This window comes from Magnolia sinica, chromosome 3, assembly GCF_029962835.1.
Source record: "Magnolia sinica isolate HGM2019 chromosome 3, MsV1, whole genome shotgun sequence".
NCBI classification, from domain to species: domain Eukaryota; kingdom Viridiplantae; phylum Streptophyta; class Magnoliopsida; order Magnoliales; family Magnoliaceae; genus Magnolia; species Magnolia sinica.
In genome coordinates, this window is record NC_080575.1 from 42740195 (window position 1) to 42757769 (window position 17575).

General features: G+C 39.5%; 1 protein-coding gene across 1 annotated transcript; it reads left to right on the forward strand.

Moving 5' to 3' along the window:
- Positions 1–1497: 1497 nt before the first annotated feature.
- Positions 1498–16938, forward strand: LOC131239851 (probable serine/threonine-protein kinase WNK3). Its single transcript, XM_058237735.1, has 8 exons — positions 1498–1809; positions 2026–2063; positions 9532–9759; positions 13731–13954; positions 14041–14198; positions 14825–15008; positions 15109–15255; positions 15373–16938. The coding sequence occupies exons 1-8, from the start codon at positions 1723–1725 to the stop codon at positions 16431–16433; spliced, it is 2127 nt and encodes a 708-aa protein (XP_058093718.1). The 5' UTR covers positions 1498–1722; the 3' UTR covers positions 16434–16938.
- Positions 16939–17575: the final 637 nt, after the last annotated feature.

The following is a 17575-nucleotide window of genomic DNA, read 5'->3' on the forward strand; positions in this document are numbered from 1 at the left end:
TGTATAAACGGTTTAGATCGTTTGAAATTGACACAGATCCAAAAGGTCAAGTCCTGACGTATCCTATAAAAGCAATACGTGGGATGTATTCCGGCAACACCTGATTCGCTGTGACCCGGGGACGGCTATATCTCTGTCCCTGGGGCTGTGTGGTACCCGCTTCCGTGACAAATCCACTCCATCCATATATTTTGAAATACCACAATACAGCAGGATTAAAAAAATCTGGAATATCCAAAAGTTAGGTAGGCCACACCAATAATATTAGGAACAACCGCGTCCGAATAGCCCACATGAGTTTTGGATCTGCCTGATTTTTAGAATCTTGTTTTACTGTGATCTTTCAAAACATTGTACGGAGTGGATTTTCCACGGACATCTCTGTGGGCCCCACAGCTCCGGGGACAGAGATATGTAAGAGGCAATCCGATGGCCTTTAATAAATGTTTCGGATAGCCAACGAAACGAACGTTTCCCCTCGTTGTTGGGAGAACGCTTTCTTTCCTGTTGACCATCATGAAGGAATCGAGCGAGTAAGATAGCGAAATGGCCTCGAAGAAGAAACACGATCTTAGCTGTTATGTGAATGATCTGGTCCACTAATCATACGTATAACAATTTTTAAGCATATAATATCAAAATTTAAGTCATTACATAGTTATTTTATGCTATAATTGTACGACAAAACTGATTATTAGGGAAAAACAAAGTCTTACAATTTTTTCTTCCCATAAAATAATAATAGAATAATCTAAAAAATTCTTCTTGAATTTATAAAGGTAGTTTCTGCATGATGAATGGACTGGATCTCTCATAAGTGTGAGAATTTATCATGTGTGCGGAAAGGCCACTTCTATAGACCTCCACTGGATTTTGCAGTTCCCTGTTTTCTACTACACACGCACGGCCACTTTCTGCTCTCCTTTACTGCCCGTAAAAGTGGCGCGCTCCAGTGTTACCGTTACCACCGTAATCTTACTGTGGTAACCGATCTCAGTGCTGTTTTTAAGGAATCGAATCCGTCCATAGGATGCATAACCTCAGATAGCTTAGATCAAACCGTTCAAAAGCTACTATAGGCCACACAACAGAGAACGTATTGATAGTTAACACTCACCGTTGATTAGTTAGAGGGGCCTACAGTGTTCATCATATATAATATTGTTATTAATATATGATCCATACCGTTCAAAGCCTTCATTTAATCCAGATGATGGGTTGTGACATGATTTATTCTGTTTTATGAATCATGTGTGCCCCAGTGAAATCCAAGGGTGAGCGTTCCCTACTTGATCGTTCCTTTTCCTTTGGTCCAAATTAGCTTTTATTTCGATGAATTTTAAGATTTTATTAATTTGAAAATCCGATAGACGGATTGGATGGTCTGAATACATCCAGTGGGCCTCATATCTGCCAGTTACCAATATAAGGTTTATGGTGGTAACGGTACCACTGGAGCGCGCGCACCCTTTCTCCTTCTTCTTTTACACGATTTCTTTCCTTCTTTATTTCAAACCCCGTCGTCCCCCTGGATGATGGCATCCGATTTTCAAACGCCCGATTCATTTTCAAGACAAAAATCTGTTATGTTTTGTTCGTTGAGAGGTATGAGATCTGATAACCTGAGGTCGACCATTCGATCTTGTCCTTTTCCTTTCCTATAAGTACGAATAGGATCTCTGGTGTCGTGGATTCTCTGGACCGTTGGATCGACGATCAGCAATGACGGGAGATCCCTCGTCAGAACAAGACCCGGACGATTCCGATTCGCAGTTGGTTGAGATCGATCCCTCGGGTCGCTACGGTCGGGTCAGCGCTTTTTTTCCTTTCTCTTGAACATTCTTAGATACTGTTAATTTTAGGACAATCCTTCATTTTTATTTTTTTCCTTTTCAGTATTGATATTCTAATCATACCGTTTTCTTGATATTGTAATCTATGGTCGTGATTTATGTTTGAGTCTCTTCAATTAGCTTATCGGCGGATTAATGGCGTTGATCTTTGTTCTAATCTTTGATTCTGCAGTACAAAGAAGTATTAGGGAAAGGCGCTTTCAAAACAGTGTATCCTTTTTCTCACTTAATTTTTCCCCCCTTTTTATGCTCAATCCTGATGAAAATTCATGTAATTAGATTTGGATGTATTGTGAATACTTTGGTAGATGGAATGGCAGAATCATTTCATGCACTCATCCACTGTACACGTGCAAAAGTGCACACAATCCAGATCCTTCCAATTATGGCTGTGGATGGTGGGTGGCCCACAAATCACATTAATTAGATAATTCTTGTGCCAAATCAATGGAAATTTCTCCATTGAGCATTATTGTTTTTACCTTCCATTTCATCCACAATAATAGAATGACTAGTTTCACTTTCTCAGTGTGATTGTTTTACTGTCCTATCCATCATATATCTTCTTTTTCAACTATAACCAAACATCCAATCCAATGATTTAATAACTATTCTCAGGGGTGGAACATGCCATGAAAATCTGCCAAATTAGAAGATCTCCAATCCTGTCCTTGTTTCCATTGAATGTAGATGGTTGGGATATTTCTTTTTAACATATGTTCATGTCAATAATCAAAAGGTTAGATTTGTCCAATTTTAAATTTTAAATTTTTTTTTTTTTTTTTGAGATGATTCTTCCATGACGAGAGCCACCATCTCAATGGTCTGGATAACCCAACCATGCGCCTCAAACATACAAAATTTGTGCGCTACAGGTTCCCTATTAGTCCGTCTTGGTCTACAATGTTAACTCATTCCTCATTCTCACTCCTATTGTTACTAAAATTGCATTTTGTTAACTCTGTTTCTAGTCAGCTAATTTTAAAGCCCTTAGATTCTAAAATAGGCTAAGTAGCCTATCTAAGGAATCATGGGAGAAACAAGAGAGAGCAATCATTGAGGAGGTGAGCACAAGTAAATTGAGTTGGAATCATTCGAGAAGTCTCGCCCTATCTCTGTGCTTCTAACTCTCTTCATGGAAGATTTTCTGGGGGATGGTCTGAGCTCAACTTCAAAAGGGTCTTCAAAAGGTTAGCGACTGTGAGGGAGGTGGTGATTCCAAGGCAAAAAGATACTTGGGAGATCAGGGGGTTTGGGTTTGTCTAGAGAATGCAGACGAGATATCCTTTGTGTTTAAGTCATTGAATGAGAGACAGTATGAGGAGTTGGAACTCTCAATTCAAAGAGCCAAGTATGGTCTAGTCTCAGTGAATCACCAGATAATGAGGAACCGGGGTAGGAAAAATGGACATAGGCAAATTGAAAAAGGTAGGGGGTAGGGGTCTTATGCGGAAGGAAATTAGGCAAAAGGGGCGACAAGGGTAGGATTATCTTACAAGGATGCAATGTTGAAAAAATCTCAGGGAGGAGAGTGGGGAGGGAAAGAAGAAGAGGATGAGCTAGGGAGGTTAGAGAGGCTGGAGGGAAGCAGAAACATGTGACTTAAGAAAGTTTGGGAAAGGACAGAAGGGCTATGGATGGAGGTGGAAGGAGAGGAGTCAACTGTGAGGGTCCACTCTTTGGTGGTGGAGGATGCTTCAATGGAGTTTGGTGGCGCAGAGGAAGAAAGGCACGTCCATGAATAGGAGTGGTTGAGTGAAAGTGGAGGGGTAGGGGAGCATTAGTGCATCCTCAAGCCCCTCTTGATTTTTGAGGTTTGGGTGTCCTTAAGCCTGGAGGTGGAAATCGATAGGGTTCTTATGGGGGTGCTCTATTTAGGGACAAGCTAGTGGAGTGCCTCTACAAGTGTGCCAACACATTGGCGTTTGGTTGGGAGGTGCGGATTTTTGGTATGAATTGTCGATGGCTCAGGATAGAGGTGGCTATCCTTGTTGTGTGGGTGGTGACTTTACGCCATCAAATTTTCTTTGAAAAGTCTTTAGGGGGGAGAATATCTAGTAGCATGAGGGCGTTTTTGGATCGGGTGGACACACATGTACTGATCGACCTTTTGGTGGGGAATGTGAAGTTCACCTAGTCCAAAGAGCAAGATCATGCTATTATGACCAGGATTGATAGATTTCTTGTCTTAACTTCGTGGGTAGAAAGATTCCCTTTGGTCTCTCAACATGGGTTGTTGAAACCAATGTCAGATCATTGTCCAATTTTGTTGGAAGGAAGAAAATTAGGGCCCAAGACCCTTCAAATTCGAGCTGATGTAGTTGGAAGTGGAGGGTTTCTCTATTCTGGTTAAGGAGTGGTGGGGATCTCTTTGGGGTTGAAGGATTCATAGGTTTAAAATAAAGCCCAAACTTGAAGTTTCTGAGGTGTAAAATCAAAGCGTGGAAAAGGGAAGTGTTGGGGAAGAGGGAGAGCGACATTGAAAATATTCTATGCGAGATACATGAGCTCGACATAGTCACAAAAGTGGGGTCCCTCTCAAAGGAAGATAAGGATCTTCAAGAAAAGTTAGTGAATGACTACTCTTGTTCACTCGGTTCCCTGCACGATATGAATCTCGATCAGCTATTTAGCACAATCATGGTAGGGTGGTATGAATAAAGAACTTGAGCTTGAGAAGTCTCTAGGGGAGAGCTCCCTCTCAATTTCATAACAACTTCTATAGATCTAGCCAGTTATGGTAAATAACCAAAGAACTATTCATGTCACCTAAAGGAGGAAGACATCAAATGGAGAGAACGTTTGCTTGCCACATGGATTACGGAGGGTGGCAAAAATACAAGGTTCTTCCATAGTATAGCAAGTGCCCTTACAAGATGCAATAAGATTAGTAGCATTGTAGTGGAAGGTGACAAGATCGACAAGAAAGAGTGTGTGGCACGATGGTTAACCACTATAAAGAGCTGCTGATTGCTGAGGGATGGATAAGACTAAAGTTGGATAATCTGTCATTTTGAAGTCTCTCTAGGGAAGGAGCAAAATCTCTTGAGAAGCCTTCCTCTAAAATGGAAGTTGAAGTGGTTGTGGATTTATTGGGAAGGGAAAAAGCTTCGGGCCCAGATGGATTCTCTTTTGCTTTCTTCCAGGTTTTTTAGGAGGTAATGAAAGGTGATGTCTTGAATTTCTTTGAGGAAATTTATTGAAGGGGGTGGCTTTCTACAGAATTGGGGGCCTTCTTCATGGCCATCATTCCCAAGGTGATAAATGCAGAATGTTTGAAAGACGTTAGACCAATTAGCTTGCTTGGCAGTCCATTCAAGATTCTCGTTAAAGTCTTGGCAAGCATATTCAGGGAGGTGTTACCACATGTTATTTCTAAGAACCAAGTAACTTTCATTTCGGGTTGATGGATTTTGAATGGTACCCTTAGGGCGTGTTTGGGCAGTGGGATTAGAAGGGATTAGGTGGGATGCCATGTTTGGGAAGAACGGAAAAGCTTCGGAATTAGATTAGATGGAATTGCATTGGGTCCCGTGCCAATTTCACTCAATGTTAGCAAGTTGTGTAGGTCCCGCTATGATGTGTGGGCTATATCCACACCGTCCACTCATTTTTCGAGATTATTTTAGAGCATGAGCCAAAAAATCAGGTAAATCTAAAGCTCAATGTACCACCGTATTACCAACAAAGCATGGCATTAATCTTATCCCATGGCAATAGGTACAATTCCTGCCATGGGTAATAATTATGTTTTTTTGAATCCCATCCCACCTAATCCCTCCTAATCCCACCGCCCAAACGGGCCCTTATAGTCCATGAGTGTATTGATTTGAGATACAAGGACGTGGCAAGAGGAATCGTGTGTAAGTTGGATATTGAAAAGGCCTATGACCACATACATTGGAACTTCTTGGATTATATATTGATCGTATCAGATGCGGGAGGAAATGGAGAGGATGGGTGAGAGAGTGCACTGGCTCAGCCATATATTCTCGGTTTTGATTAACGGGTCTCTGAAAGGTTTCTTTAAAAGTTAGAGAGGCATTAGATAAGGAGATAAGGGGACTCGCTTTCTCCCCTTCACTTCGTCGTGGTGGCTAAAGCTTTAGAAAGAATGTCGGATTTTCGGCAAGAGATTGGTCTCTTCCACGACTTTAGACGTCGAGGACCCCCCCCCCCCCCAAAAAAAAATTAAAAAATTAAAAATTAAAAATTAAAAAATTAAAAAAAATCTCCTGTGTCTAGTTTGTTGATTATGTGGTTCTCTTTTGCGATGCTAACGAGGCTATGTTGGACAAGATGAGGATGGTGATTAGTTGCTTTAAAGCGGTTTTGGGGTTAAAGGTTAACATTGCTAAGAGTGTCATGTTGGGTATTCATATGTCGAGGGAGGAAGTTGATTGGTTGGCTAGTGTTTTTAGTGTGGGGCGGGAGCTTTCCCTCCACCTACCTTAGTCTGCCCCTTTATATTGGTAAATTGGGAATTTATGAGACATAGTAGTGGAAAGATTTGAAAGAAAATTATCTAGGTGGGAGAGTTGGTACCTTTCTTTTGGAATTTGAATCAACCTTATCAAAGTAGCACTATCAAATTTACTCATCTATTTTATGTCTTTATTCGAATGTTCAAAGGTGGTGTTGTAAGGTTAGAGAAGCTGAGGTGCAAATTTCTATGCCTGGGTGTGGAGGAGAAAAAAATTCCAACTATTAAACGGGGGCGATTTGGAAAGGGTTTGGTTAGATTTGTGAAGGCCAAATTCCTTGAGGGGATCAGCTCCTCTCTTGGGAATGGGGAGAAGATACGGTTTTGGGAGGATGTTTGAATCAGTGATGCCTCCTTACAAGATACGTTATTGAGAATTACCCGTTTGTCTATGCTCCGCAATATTCCAGCTACGCATTGCTATTCTTATTGTGGAGAGTTTGTTTTCTGGTCTTCCATGTCATAGACCCCTCACCAATGACGAAGTGGAGGAAGGAGTTTGTGATTGCTAGATCATACCTAGTTATGCCACCTGGTTAGTGGGGAATAGGATAAGATGGTCTTGTGTACTGACAAATTTGGATGTTTTTCCGTTTGTTCTTTTATGTAATGCAAGAGCAAATTAGGGAAGGGGGCTTTGTGCAAACGTGATGCATGTGGTCTTATGGAGCTTCCTCAGGGGGTGTTTGGCGCGTGGGAATAGATGGCATTAGGTGTTATTGGGATTCTTGATCCCATGGACTACACATAGTATCTGTTTGCATGGAACGTTTAATGTGGTATTTGAAACGCCCTTGGATACAACGTCTAGCTCATGGTTTTAAGAAATCTTATCTTGGAAACCCAACCATCCAGATATACTTCCGCCGAACAGATAATGCGCCGTACCAGGGGAAGAGAGAAACCCATGGGTTTTCATGGGTTCTCCATCGTCTCACTTACACGCTTCTGCAATCTTTCACAAGACTCGAAGGAGATCTTGTGGATTTGTTGGAGCAGAGCTACCGCCCTGATATTGTAGGTCGCCGGTAGGCCATGCGATCTTCCAAGAGATTATCCGACCCCTACATAACGTTGATGGAGAGGATGGGTGGAGACTGTCTCTGATTTCTTCCTTATTCGGGTAACTCTGTCGTCTCATCTTCTTCTTCTTCTCCTTTTTCATTTTTCCTTTTTTCTTCCTATGGTTTGGAATGTTGACACTAATCTACCGTTAGATTTCGTCATTCCAGACGTCACTAAGGGTTCACCTTGACCGTTAACCGTAGCCCAACCCAGACCTGCCAAACATCACACAGGGTGAGCCGTGGGATAGATTTGTTGAAACCCTTCCATCCAAACATCCTGTGGGATGGATTTGTTGAAACCCTTCCATCCAAACATCCCGTCGGATTTGGATGACCCACATTCCTGTGATCTCATGCCATCTAAACACAACGACACAGGAACTCATGCAACTGCAAAACCTATAACATTCCACGACAACGCCCTGACAACTGTCATCATTCCTTTTTTAAAAACTCATCACACCTAATGCCATCTATTCCCACGCGCCGAACACCCCCTCAAAGATTACAGCTTTTGGTTTGCTAGTTGGAAGGTAAAGGGTTCTGATTTTAGATAATCTTCAGAAACGGTCAATGATGATTCTGAATATCTGCCTTATGTGCATGGAAAATGCTGACTCATTCAACCATTCTTCGTTCACTGCTCGTTTGCTCATCAAATATGGTTTGGTTTCCTTGGGGGGTGTCTGGCGCGTGGGAATAGATGGCATTAGGTGGGGGTGGGTTTTTAAAAAAGGAATGATGACAGTTGTCAGGTCATTGTCGTGGAATGCTATAGGTTTTGTGGTTGCATAGGTTCATGTGCTGTTGTGTTTGGATGGCATGGGATCACAGGAATGTGGGTCATCCAAATCTGACGGGATGTTTGGATGGAATGGTTTCAACAAATCCATCCCACGGCTCACCCATAGGATGTTTGGATGGAAGGGTTTTAACAAATCCATCTCATGGCTCACCTTGTGTGATGTTTGACAGGTCCGAGTTGGGCTACGGTTAACGGTCAACCTGATACAACTACACACAAGGTGAACCCCCGGTGACGTCTGAAACAGCGGAATTTGATGGTAAATTAGTGTCAACATTCCAAACCATAGGAAGAAAAAAAGGAGGAAAAGAAGAAGATGAGACGACAGAGTTACCTGAATAAGGAAGAAACCAGAGATAATTTCCACCCATCCTCTCCATCGACGTTATATAAAGGTCGGATGTCTCTTGGAAGATCGCATGGCTACCAACGACCTACAATATTAGGGCGGTAGCTTTGCTCCAGCAAATCCACAAGATCTCCGTCGACTCTTGTGAAAGATTGCAGAAGCGTATAAGTGAGACGATGGAAAACCCATGAGTTTCTCTCTTCCCCTGGTACGACGCATTATCTGTTCGGCGGAAGTGTATCTGGACGGTTGGGTTTCCAAGGCAGGATTTCCTAAAACCATAGGCCAGGCATTGTATCCAAGGGCGTTTCAAATATCACATTAAACGTTCCACGCAAACAGATACTGCGTCTAGTCCACGGGATCAAGAATCCCAATACCACCTAATGACATCTATTCCCATGCGCCAAACACCCCCTTGGAGTTTCCAATATTTCATGGACTGCTAAGTTTTGCTAGAGGCCTTCTTATGGCTTGGCATGGTGTGGGTCTTCGGAAGTAGGAGAGGGCCCTATGGAGGCTAAGTCTATTGGCTGTCCTCTGGGCATTATGGGAAGAAAGGAAAAGCAGATGCTTTCAAGAGGGTTTTGGAGGGCAGTGATGGGCTTTGTTGTGGAATGGGCGTCTTGTATAAATGGGCTGAGAGATTATTGTATTCCTTTCTAGTTTGTAGTTTTGCATCATCTCAGCACTCTTTTCAATAAAATAGAAAAGAAAGTAGGCTACGTAGCCATCAATAGTCCTCTACATTCACTCCCCCCTCCCTTGTCTTGTTAATCCAAACCGTGTCATCTACAAACAATATGCACCATGGGATCTCTTCTTGTAAATGCCTCATGATAAAATGAAAACCTATGTCATTTGCAAACAATATACACCATGTAATGAATAAAATAAGAAGTGAAAAAATTGGATTAAAATGATTGATTATTACTAGAATTTCATGCATCCTTGACTCGTTTGCAATTTATCAGTTATAAAGCTTTTGATGAACTGGAAGGTATAGAGGTTGCTTGGAATCAGGTTAAGGTGGCTGATGTCTTGCGGAATTCGGAAGATTTGGAACGTCTATACTCTGAAGTCCATTTACTCAAGACTCTCAAGCACAAGAACATAATAAAATTTTACAGCTCGTGGGTCGACACGAAGCATGATAATATCAATTTCATAACTGAGATTTTCACATCGGGGACATTGCGCCAGTGGGTTCTCTCTCTCTCTCTCTCTCTCTCTCTCTCTCTCTCTCTCTCTTAAAAGAATGGATTTAAATTGTTGTTGTTTCTATGGTTTATTTACCTTTAATTTAAATTTCTTCACAGAAAACAAGGAAAAATGCCCAAAATCTGCATTATATTGTCTTTTATACCATTTTAATGGGCAATATAATGTTTCCCCATCTATAACAACTGTTATTTTGGGAAAACAGGAACAACTTTTTTTGAAGAAAAACAGTAACAGAAACACAAATACATACATACGTGAGTATATCTATGTATGTACGCCCACACGTCTCTTAAGCAACTAGTTGTCAATGAGAAAACGGGGTGCAGCTAGGAGGGTGTGGGGCCCTTTGTGGTCAATGTATGGCAACCAACCTGTCATCATGGTCTCCCCACATGAAATGCAATGCCTCGAGAATCAGGCTGATCCAACCATTGGGTGGGGCTTACCATAGAAAACAACGGACAACCACCCTTAAACCTTTAAATTCATGTGGGGACCCATTTGATGGTTGCATCTGCCTATTCTCATTGTTCGAAATATCGGTATTGCGTTACATATCACACCCATGGGATACGGATACGTATTGGTTATTGCATGGGATATATCGGTTGTATCGCGTAATGTATCGTTGTTGTTGGAAACATGGGGAAACATTGGAAATTGGTCGAATTTTTCAATAAAATTTCAGTGATTGTTAAAAAAGACACCAATACATACTTACAAATCAAAACATTACAACAAACAAGTGCACATAATAGGTTTCTTTGTTTGGGGTCCTAATCTATGGGTTGTCTAACTGAATTGATGTAAGTAATTCATATAATTTTTACATGTAAGAAGACGTGTGGAAACACGAGCAATACATTCAAAAGCAAAAGAAGAATAACTAGATTAGGTTACATAAATGTTTGATTTTATGTTTGGACACAAAGATTGCAACTGATTTGCGAGAAATTGGGAAATTTATGATTTTTTTCAGTTTTCCGCAATTTTGTCCTCCTCCGAATCTAAAAATCGAGGCTCTCAATCCATGATTTTTCATGCAAAACATGAAAAGTCATGGATTTGTAACAATTTTACACTGATTTAACATGACTTATAGAAAAAAAAAAAGATCGAAAATAAAAAATGATCACCGGATCGAACATGTGGGATATATCCCACTACTTGTGTGTTTCGTATTGCACAGGAGGGATACAAGATATATTGTGGATATATCGGCCAATATCGTCGATATTTAAAACATTGCCTATTCGTTTGGGGCATTCAATTTTCATGGTGGGGAACCCTGCTAGACAGGTTGGATGCCATACACACAAAGTGGGCTCAACTCCTTGTGAATTGCATGACTACAACTGATTCTGTGCGAGACATTCTCGCATATGCATCTATTTATGCATACGCGCACACATGGGAAATGATCACATGGATTGGAGTCAATCCCAATCAGTGAACTTGGACAATCAAAACAACATATCTATACTGTCTGTTTGGTCCATATATTTCATGAGCTATTCTGAACAAATCACATTGACTGGACCTTTTTTAACCATCTTGTCATAGCTTGTAAAATGGATAATCAAGATCATATATATAAAAGAGAAAAACTTTGATACTCTGGTAGAGAGTGATAGTTGATATGTAGGCACTTACAAATTACATGCTTATGTAGCATACAAGTAATTCAAATTAAACTATCCAAATTATCGATCCCAGTTTAGATGCATCATGAACCAAAAATTACACATCTTTGGTTATTTGACTATTAGTTTGGTGGACATTTATTTAACAGTTAAAAATGAAGAATATCCTATGGTAATATTTCAATAAAATAGTCTTAATGAATCAAAGGTTGGAATTGCTCAAGCAATCTGATTTTTGGGACTGACTTAGTGATGATTGGTTATACAATTGAGTCAGTTGGTGCATGCCATGTGTACAATTTCTGCGTGCCTTCATATCAACTGTGCTGGAGTACTTAACTCCTCTATGTAAACCTAGGTCCAATCAACAATTTGATTCATTATTTGTTGGAGCCATCATGGATTGCTTTTACTTCTTGAAAATCACTTTTATCAAGTCATCCTAACCATGATGCCATACGTGGCTTGGAAAAAGACTAGCAATTAAAAAAAGAACACATTATGGATGGATTTGATCATCCAATCAATTTGATATTTTCATGTTGGTGCATGAAATGTATGTTGGATTTAGACAGTCAAGGTTGATTGGTTGGACTGTCCAAGTTCCTGTTAGGAATCAACTCCACAACTTTTGTGGGGTGACTCTTGACCATTTCAACACACACACACACACACACACACACACACACACACACACACACACACACACACACACACACACACACACACACACTATACATGTTTGCATATGCATCAGGTCATGATCCAATATAAATGTTTGCATTATAATTATAATGCAAATTAGTTGTGTGGGCGCCACCTTGATGTGTTCATGTACGACATCCCTCATTTGGCCAGGGGCCCAAAAATCAGACCAATCCATGACTTTGGTGGGCCACATGAGTGGGAACGCCCAACATTGATTTGTTGGGCCCAACCCAAGTTTCAAAATGGTTTGGTTTTAAAGGTATGCCACCATCCAGGGTAGATGCTTCATGTCAATAGAATCAATGACATATACGCAACACAGTAGGCCCTTTACGAGAATCAGGGGTGGAGGTCCCTCTCAACTCTTCCTACTCATGTGGCCCACTTGAGACATGGATTGTCCTGATTTTTGGGTACATGGCCAAACAAGGGATGCATGCAAGATGGTTGGAGTGGATGTGATCAAATTGTTAGCAACATTCCCAAAGCCCTAGTGACGTTGAATGGTAAATTGCCGATTCGGACTGTCTGTTCATTTGTAATAGTAAGAGGAAGCCATGATACAAAATATCACACCTATTGGATGATCCTAACCCTTTGAATATGGGCCATTTTGTTAGAACCATCTTCTTCTTTTTTCTTTTCTTTTTTTCTTTTTTTTTTTTAAATTTATTTTAAGGCCACAAATAAGAGGTTTGCATCATCAACCAAGGTGCTTCTTTGGAATCATAACAAATCAATTGAATTGATGTCTCATGATAGTGATTGTACATGCTTTGTTTCATTGCTTGATCTTGGTTGCCATTCTTCTTCTTCATGCTATTAATCCAATGGTTAGGATTATCTAGTTGGCAAGATTTTTGCACAATGGTTTGCCTTGGTGGCATGAGCTGTCTTTTAAAAGTCCATGTGTTGGCCTTCGTTTCATTTTCATCCATTTTCCAAAGCCATGGATAGAATGGTTAAGGCTCTCTAATAAAAGTGATTCTTTAGTACCATAAGCAATCCATGATGGGTCCCAATAATTAGATGGCTCAAATTGTTGATTAGGCCCATTTTTTGGTAAACCAAGTTAATGACCCATTTTATAGGAAATTGATCGATTGGTTAGAACCATCCAATTATTGTGGCTTTTGTATGGTAGCCCGTTAAATGGGTTTATGGACCTAGAGGACAACCAAATTCGTCAATCGGATTGTCCCCTTCCAACTGTCCCCAATGGCATGGCCCACGTGAGTTGTGGATTGGCCCGATTTTTGGGCTTGGGGCAAAAAATATGGGAGAACACACTTGAAGGTCGGAGCAGATGTTATGCATAGACGTACATCCATTATTAATAGTGGCGCTATTGTCGTACTGGTACCATTTTAGCATGCATCTCTCTCTAATATATGTATGTATGCATGCACTCTAATATATGTATGTATGCATGCACTCTAATATATGTATGTATGCATGCATGTATGTTTGTAGGCATGTATGTACTGTTACATAGTCGGCATCTTGGGGCCATTCCTACAGAATTTTTGAAAGCAGTGATTCCAAATATAGATTTTGCTTGAATTGTCAAGAGCTTTAGTTTGACATTTTTTTTCTAGGTACCGGAAGAAACACAAGCATGTAGATTTAAGAGCTTTGAAGAATTGGTCGAGGCAAATCTTGCAAGGCCTTCTTTATCTCCATAGTCATGACCCTCCAGTTATTCATAGGGACTTGAAGTGTGATAACATATTTGTCAATGGAAATCAAGGGGAGGTGAAAATTGGCGACCTTGGATTGGCGGCCATTCTTCGCCAAGCTCATTCTGCTCACAGTGTCATTGGTAAGCATTGCCCAATTAATTAACTGTTATATGCTTCTGAAATTTCATGCTGGAAATTTCATATGTTGTTATAATTGGTACTACAGGGACCCCAGAGTTCATGGCACCAGAGCTTTATGAAGAAGAATACAATGAGCTGGTAGATATCTATGCTTTTGGCATGTGCTTGCTGGAATTGGTGACCTTTGAGTACCCATATGTAGAATGTGCCAATGCAGCTCAAATATACAAGAAAGTTACAGCGGTGAGGCTGCTCACATTTGTAATTCATTTAACTTTCCATGTTGTTTCTAGATCTTACATATCTTTATCTGGTTGTACCTTCCCTGTTCTTTCAATCCTCGGAGTCTTTATATGTCATTTTACCATGTTGCTTGGACACTTCAATAGAAGTTGGACAAGTTATTGACATAATACATGCAGAAAATCCTTTATTTCTTTTTTTTCTTTTTCTTTTTTTCCTTCTTTCTACCTTACTTTTGTATATTTGTAAATACATCCATAAATATATGGGACTGTATGCCCATCACGCAGAAAATCTTTTATTTCTTTTATTTCTTTCTTCTTTCTACCTTACTTTCGTATATTTGTAAATACATACATAAATATATGGGACTGTATGCCCATCTTGTAAATGTTTTTCGTCCTTCTCTTTATGTATCTATATATATATATATATATATATATATATATGTGTGTGGATGAAATGAAACATATTCATACTCAATTTTGTTATATTTGACTGAAGTAACATGTGTCATTTGATGGGAAATTCTTGTTAGAAACCAATGAACTTATTTGACAATTAACCATTGTAGAGTTCTTGATGCCATTGTTTTGCCTTCTCTACTTTCCTTTTTTATTGTGTAGGGGATTAAGCCTGCATCATTGGGGAAGGTGAGGGATCCTGGAGTCAAAGAATTCATCGAGAAATGTATTGCCAATGTTTCTGAGAGATTGCCTGCAAGAGAGCTGCTAAGGCATCCTTTCCTTCAATTAGATGGCGAGAATGAGAGTGTAGATCGTTCTTTGTTTTCAGATGCAAACTTGTCAGGTGAAATTTCAAGAGCCCACCTCTACCATGGAGTCTGTTGTTGTAATTTAGAAAACTTAAAGCTATTGATTTATTTTTTCACATTTAAACACACACACAGATGGTAGTTGTGGCCAATCAGATATGAACAACAATTCTTTAAGAGTTGGAGATGACACACATGAGCCTAGCAGAGATTTCATGGTGAAAGGTCAAAGGAAAGATATCAACACTATATTTTTAAAGCTTCGTATTGCAGATTCAACAGGTCATTACATTTCTCTTGATTTTATTTTGATTTATTTGGGCTTACTATCACGCGATGATCTGTTCATTAGCACTAAGATAATTTCTCTTATATGTATGTTGCTGTTGGGATTCACAGGTCACGTTCGGAACATACACTTCCCATTTGATATTGAGGCAGATACTGCAATCAGTGTCGCTAGTGAAATGGTTGCAGAGTTGGACCTTACAGATCAAGATGTCACAAAAATTGCTGAAATGATTGATTCTGAAATACAGGTTCATGTTCCAAAGTGGATACCGGGAGAAGTTTTTGAAGATAATTTCGGTAACGAGTCAGCGATTTCAGTAGGATGTGACAATGAAAGTAAAGACAAGCTCTCTGCATTAGCAAATGACCCTGAACAACCTTCAGGCGTGTTCATTCTGGAACGGTTTCCATCAGGTCGCTGGTACTTGTCTGATTCTCCCAAGGCAACCAGTGATGACTCTCCAGTGAAGCCTAACTTATCTTCTGAAGTGGATTTGCTTGCTAGTGCCAGTTGCTCGAATGAAGTTAGTCAAATGATGGAATCTGCTGATAATCATAAAAACAAAGGAGATTATGGGAATGATGCATCTTTACACAGCCAGCAGAAAGATTATGCATTCTTGACTGGAGGTGCAGAAAATGCTGAATCATCAAGATGTTTTGATTGTCAAAATACATCTTCTAGTTATATTGATGTTGATAATGAGAAGAAAGTATTTGATGCCAGCAATCAAAACGGGAGCATTGAAAAACAACACGATGCTAGTGATGATTCATTTTCACCCGAGGTGGACAATAAGATATTAATGGAAAATGAGACCGATGATGTCAAATTCATCATCAAGAAAATAGAGCAACTTTTGGTGGAGCAACAAAATGAACTCGATGACCTAAAGAGGAAGCATCAAATGGCCATAGCGGACCTTTTGAAAGAATTGCCTACAAGACTTCATTGCCAAGTTTTAAATATGTGTACATTAAAGGTTCCTAATTATAAGATTCAGAGCGAGGCGCATTGGCACGCAGGACATTCTACAGATTCTGGTTCCTCCTTACATCCGGAAGCATTGTCACCTCACTTTTACAACTCTCATGTGGATAAAAATATGGATGATCCGTTAAACACACCTATTGATGATTCACATGCAAATAAGGATGTAACAAATTAAGCAGGAAGTTCTAACGTCATTTATCGTAATTTGGAAATTAGGGAAGCTGGATGGTAGGTAGTGAGAATCATGTCTGTTAGAGATATATTTGACTTGCTTAAAGGAGATGGTTGATCTTCTGTTGTGTGCATTGCTGGATCCTAAGAGATGTTGTTGCCAAGCGAATTATATTCCCGATGAAAAATGATTTGTATAGATTCATCTCTTATACAACATGGCAACTTTGAAGCAGCTGTTGTTACAGAATGCAAGGTCATGTAAGCTTATTGTTGAATTTATGATGCATCTGGGGAGTGGACAGATGCCTGACAGATGCATGATTACCTGATATATCAGTTTGTCCAAGCCTGGAGAAATTGATTTGTGATTTTAATCGGGTTTGAATATCTTGTATTATAGTTTGATATGAGTCATAAATGCCCGGTAGGTATATTGTACATATTCTCATACTTGTGTCTTCACATTATTAGTTTTGTCCAATCAATGACCATTTGGGCAATTTCCATTCTTTTGTGCAATGTCTCCTAAAGAGGGTCATTTACCCTATTTAATTTAGTATTATGTTTCTTTTTTCTTTTCTTCTTCTTCTTCTTTTTTTATTTTTATTTTTATTTTTTTTATTTTTTATTTTTTGTGTTGTTTTTTAATTGTATACAGTTTATAATAAGGTTTGGATAGAGTCTTTGGGTTCTTTCAAGGGGAATGCATTGTAATTTTATTGTTTGAATTTTGTATTGCTAAAGTTTAGTACTTTTCAATCCTACTCAGTCAATTCAATCTATTCTGATATTTTGTTTATTGCATGGATGCAGGAACAGGTGCTGTTGTTTGTTTATTTTGTCTTGTCTAGGTTATTGTTGTATGAATGAAGGTGGCCTTTGAATTATGTGGTCATTGATATCACTGTATTCTATTTGTTTACATTGCAAATTATTTCATCTCAATGATGACTTCATCCTCTTAACATTTTTAGCTGCAAATAAATGATTTAGAAGTATAATTTATTTCGTGTGCTTCAATAAATGCCTTAGGCATTACATGATTTCTAAGTTTAATAGGTTGTCTGAGCTTTGTAATGTGTTATTTGCTTGTAAATTTGTGTGTTTAAATCATGCACATGCTGCTTATTTTAGTAGTTTAAT

Excerpts from the sequence above, each read along its gene's own strand:
- LOC131239851 (XM_058237735.1), top strand. The coding sequence starts at position 1,723 with ATGACGGGAGATCCCTCGTCAGAACAAGACCCGGACGATTCCGATTCG. Across the intron at positions 9,760-13,730 it reads ACATCGGGGACATTGCGCCA|GTACCGGAAGAAACACAAGC; the intron begins GTGGGTTCTCTC and ends TTTTTTTTCTAG. Across the intron at positions 15,256-15,372 it reads TCGTATTGCAGATTCAACAG|GTCACGTTCGGAACATACAC; the intron begins GTCATTACATTT and ends TGGGATTCACAG.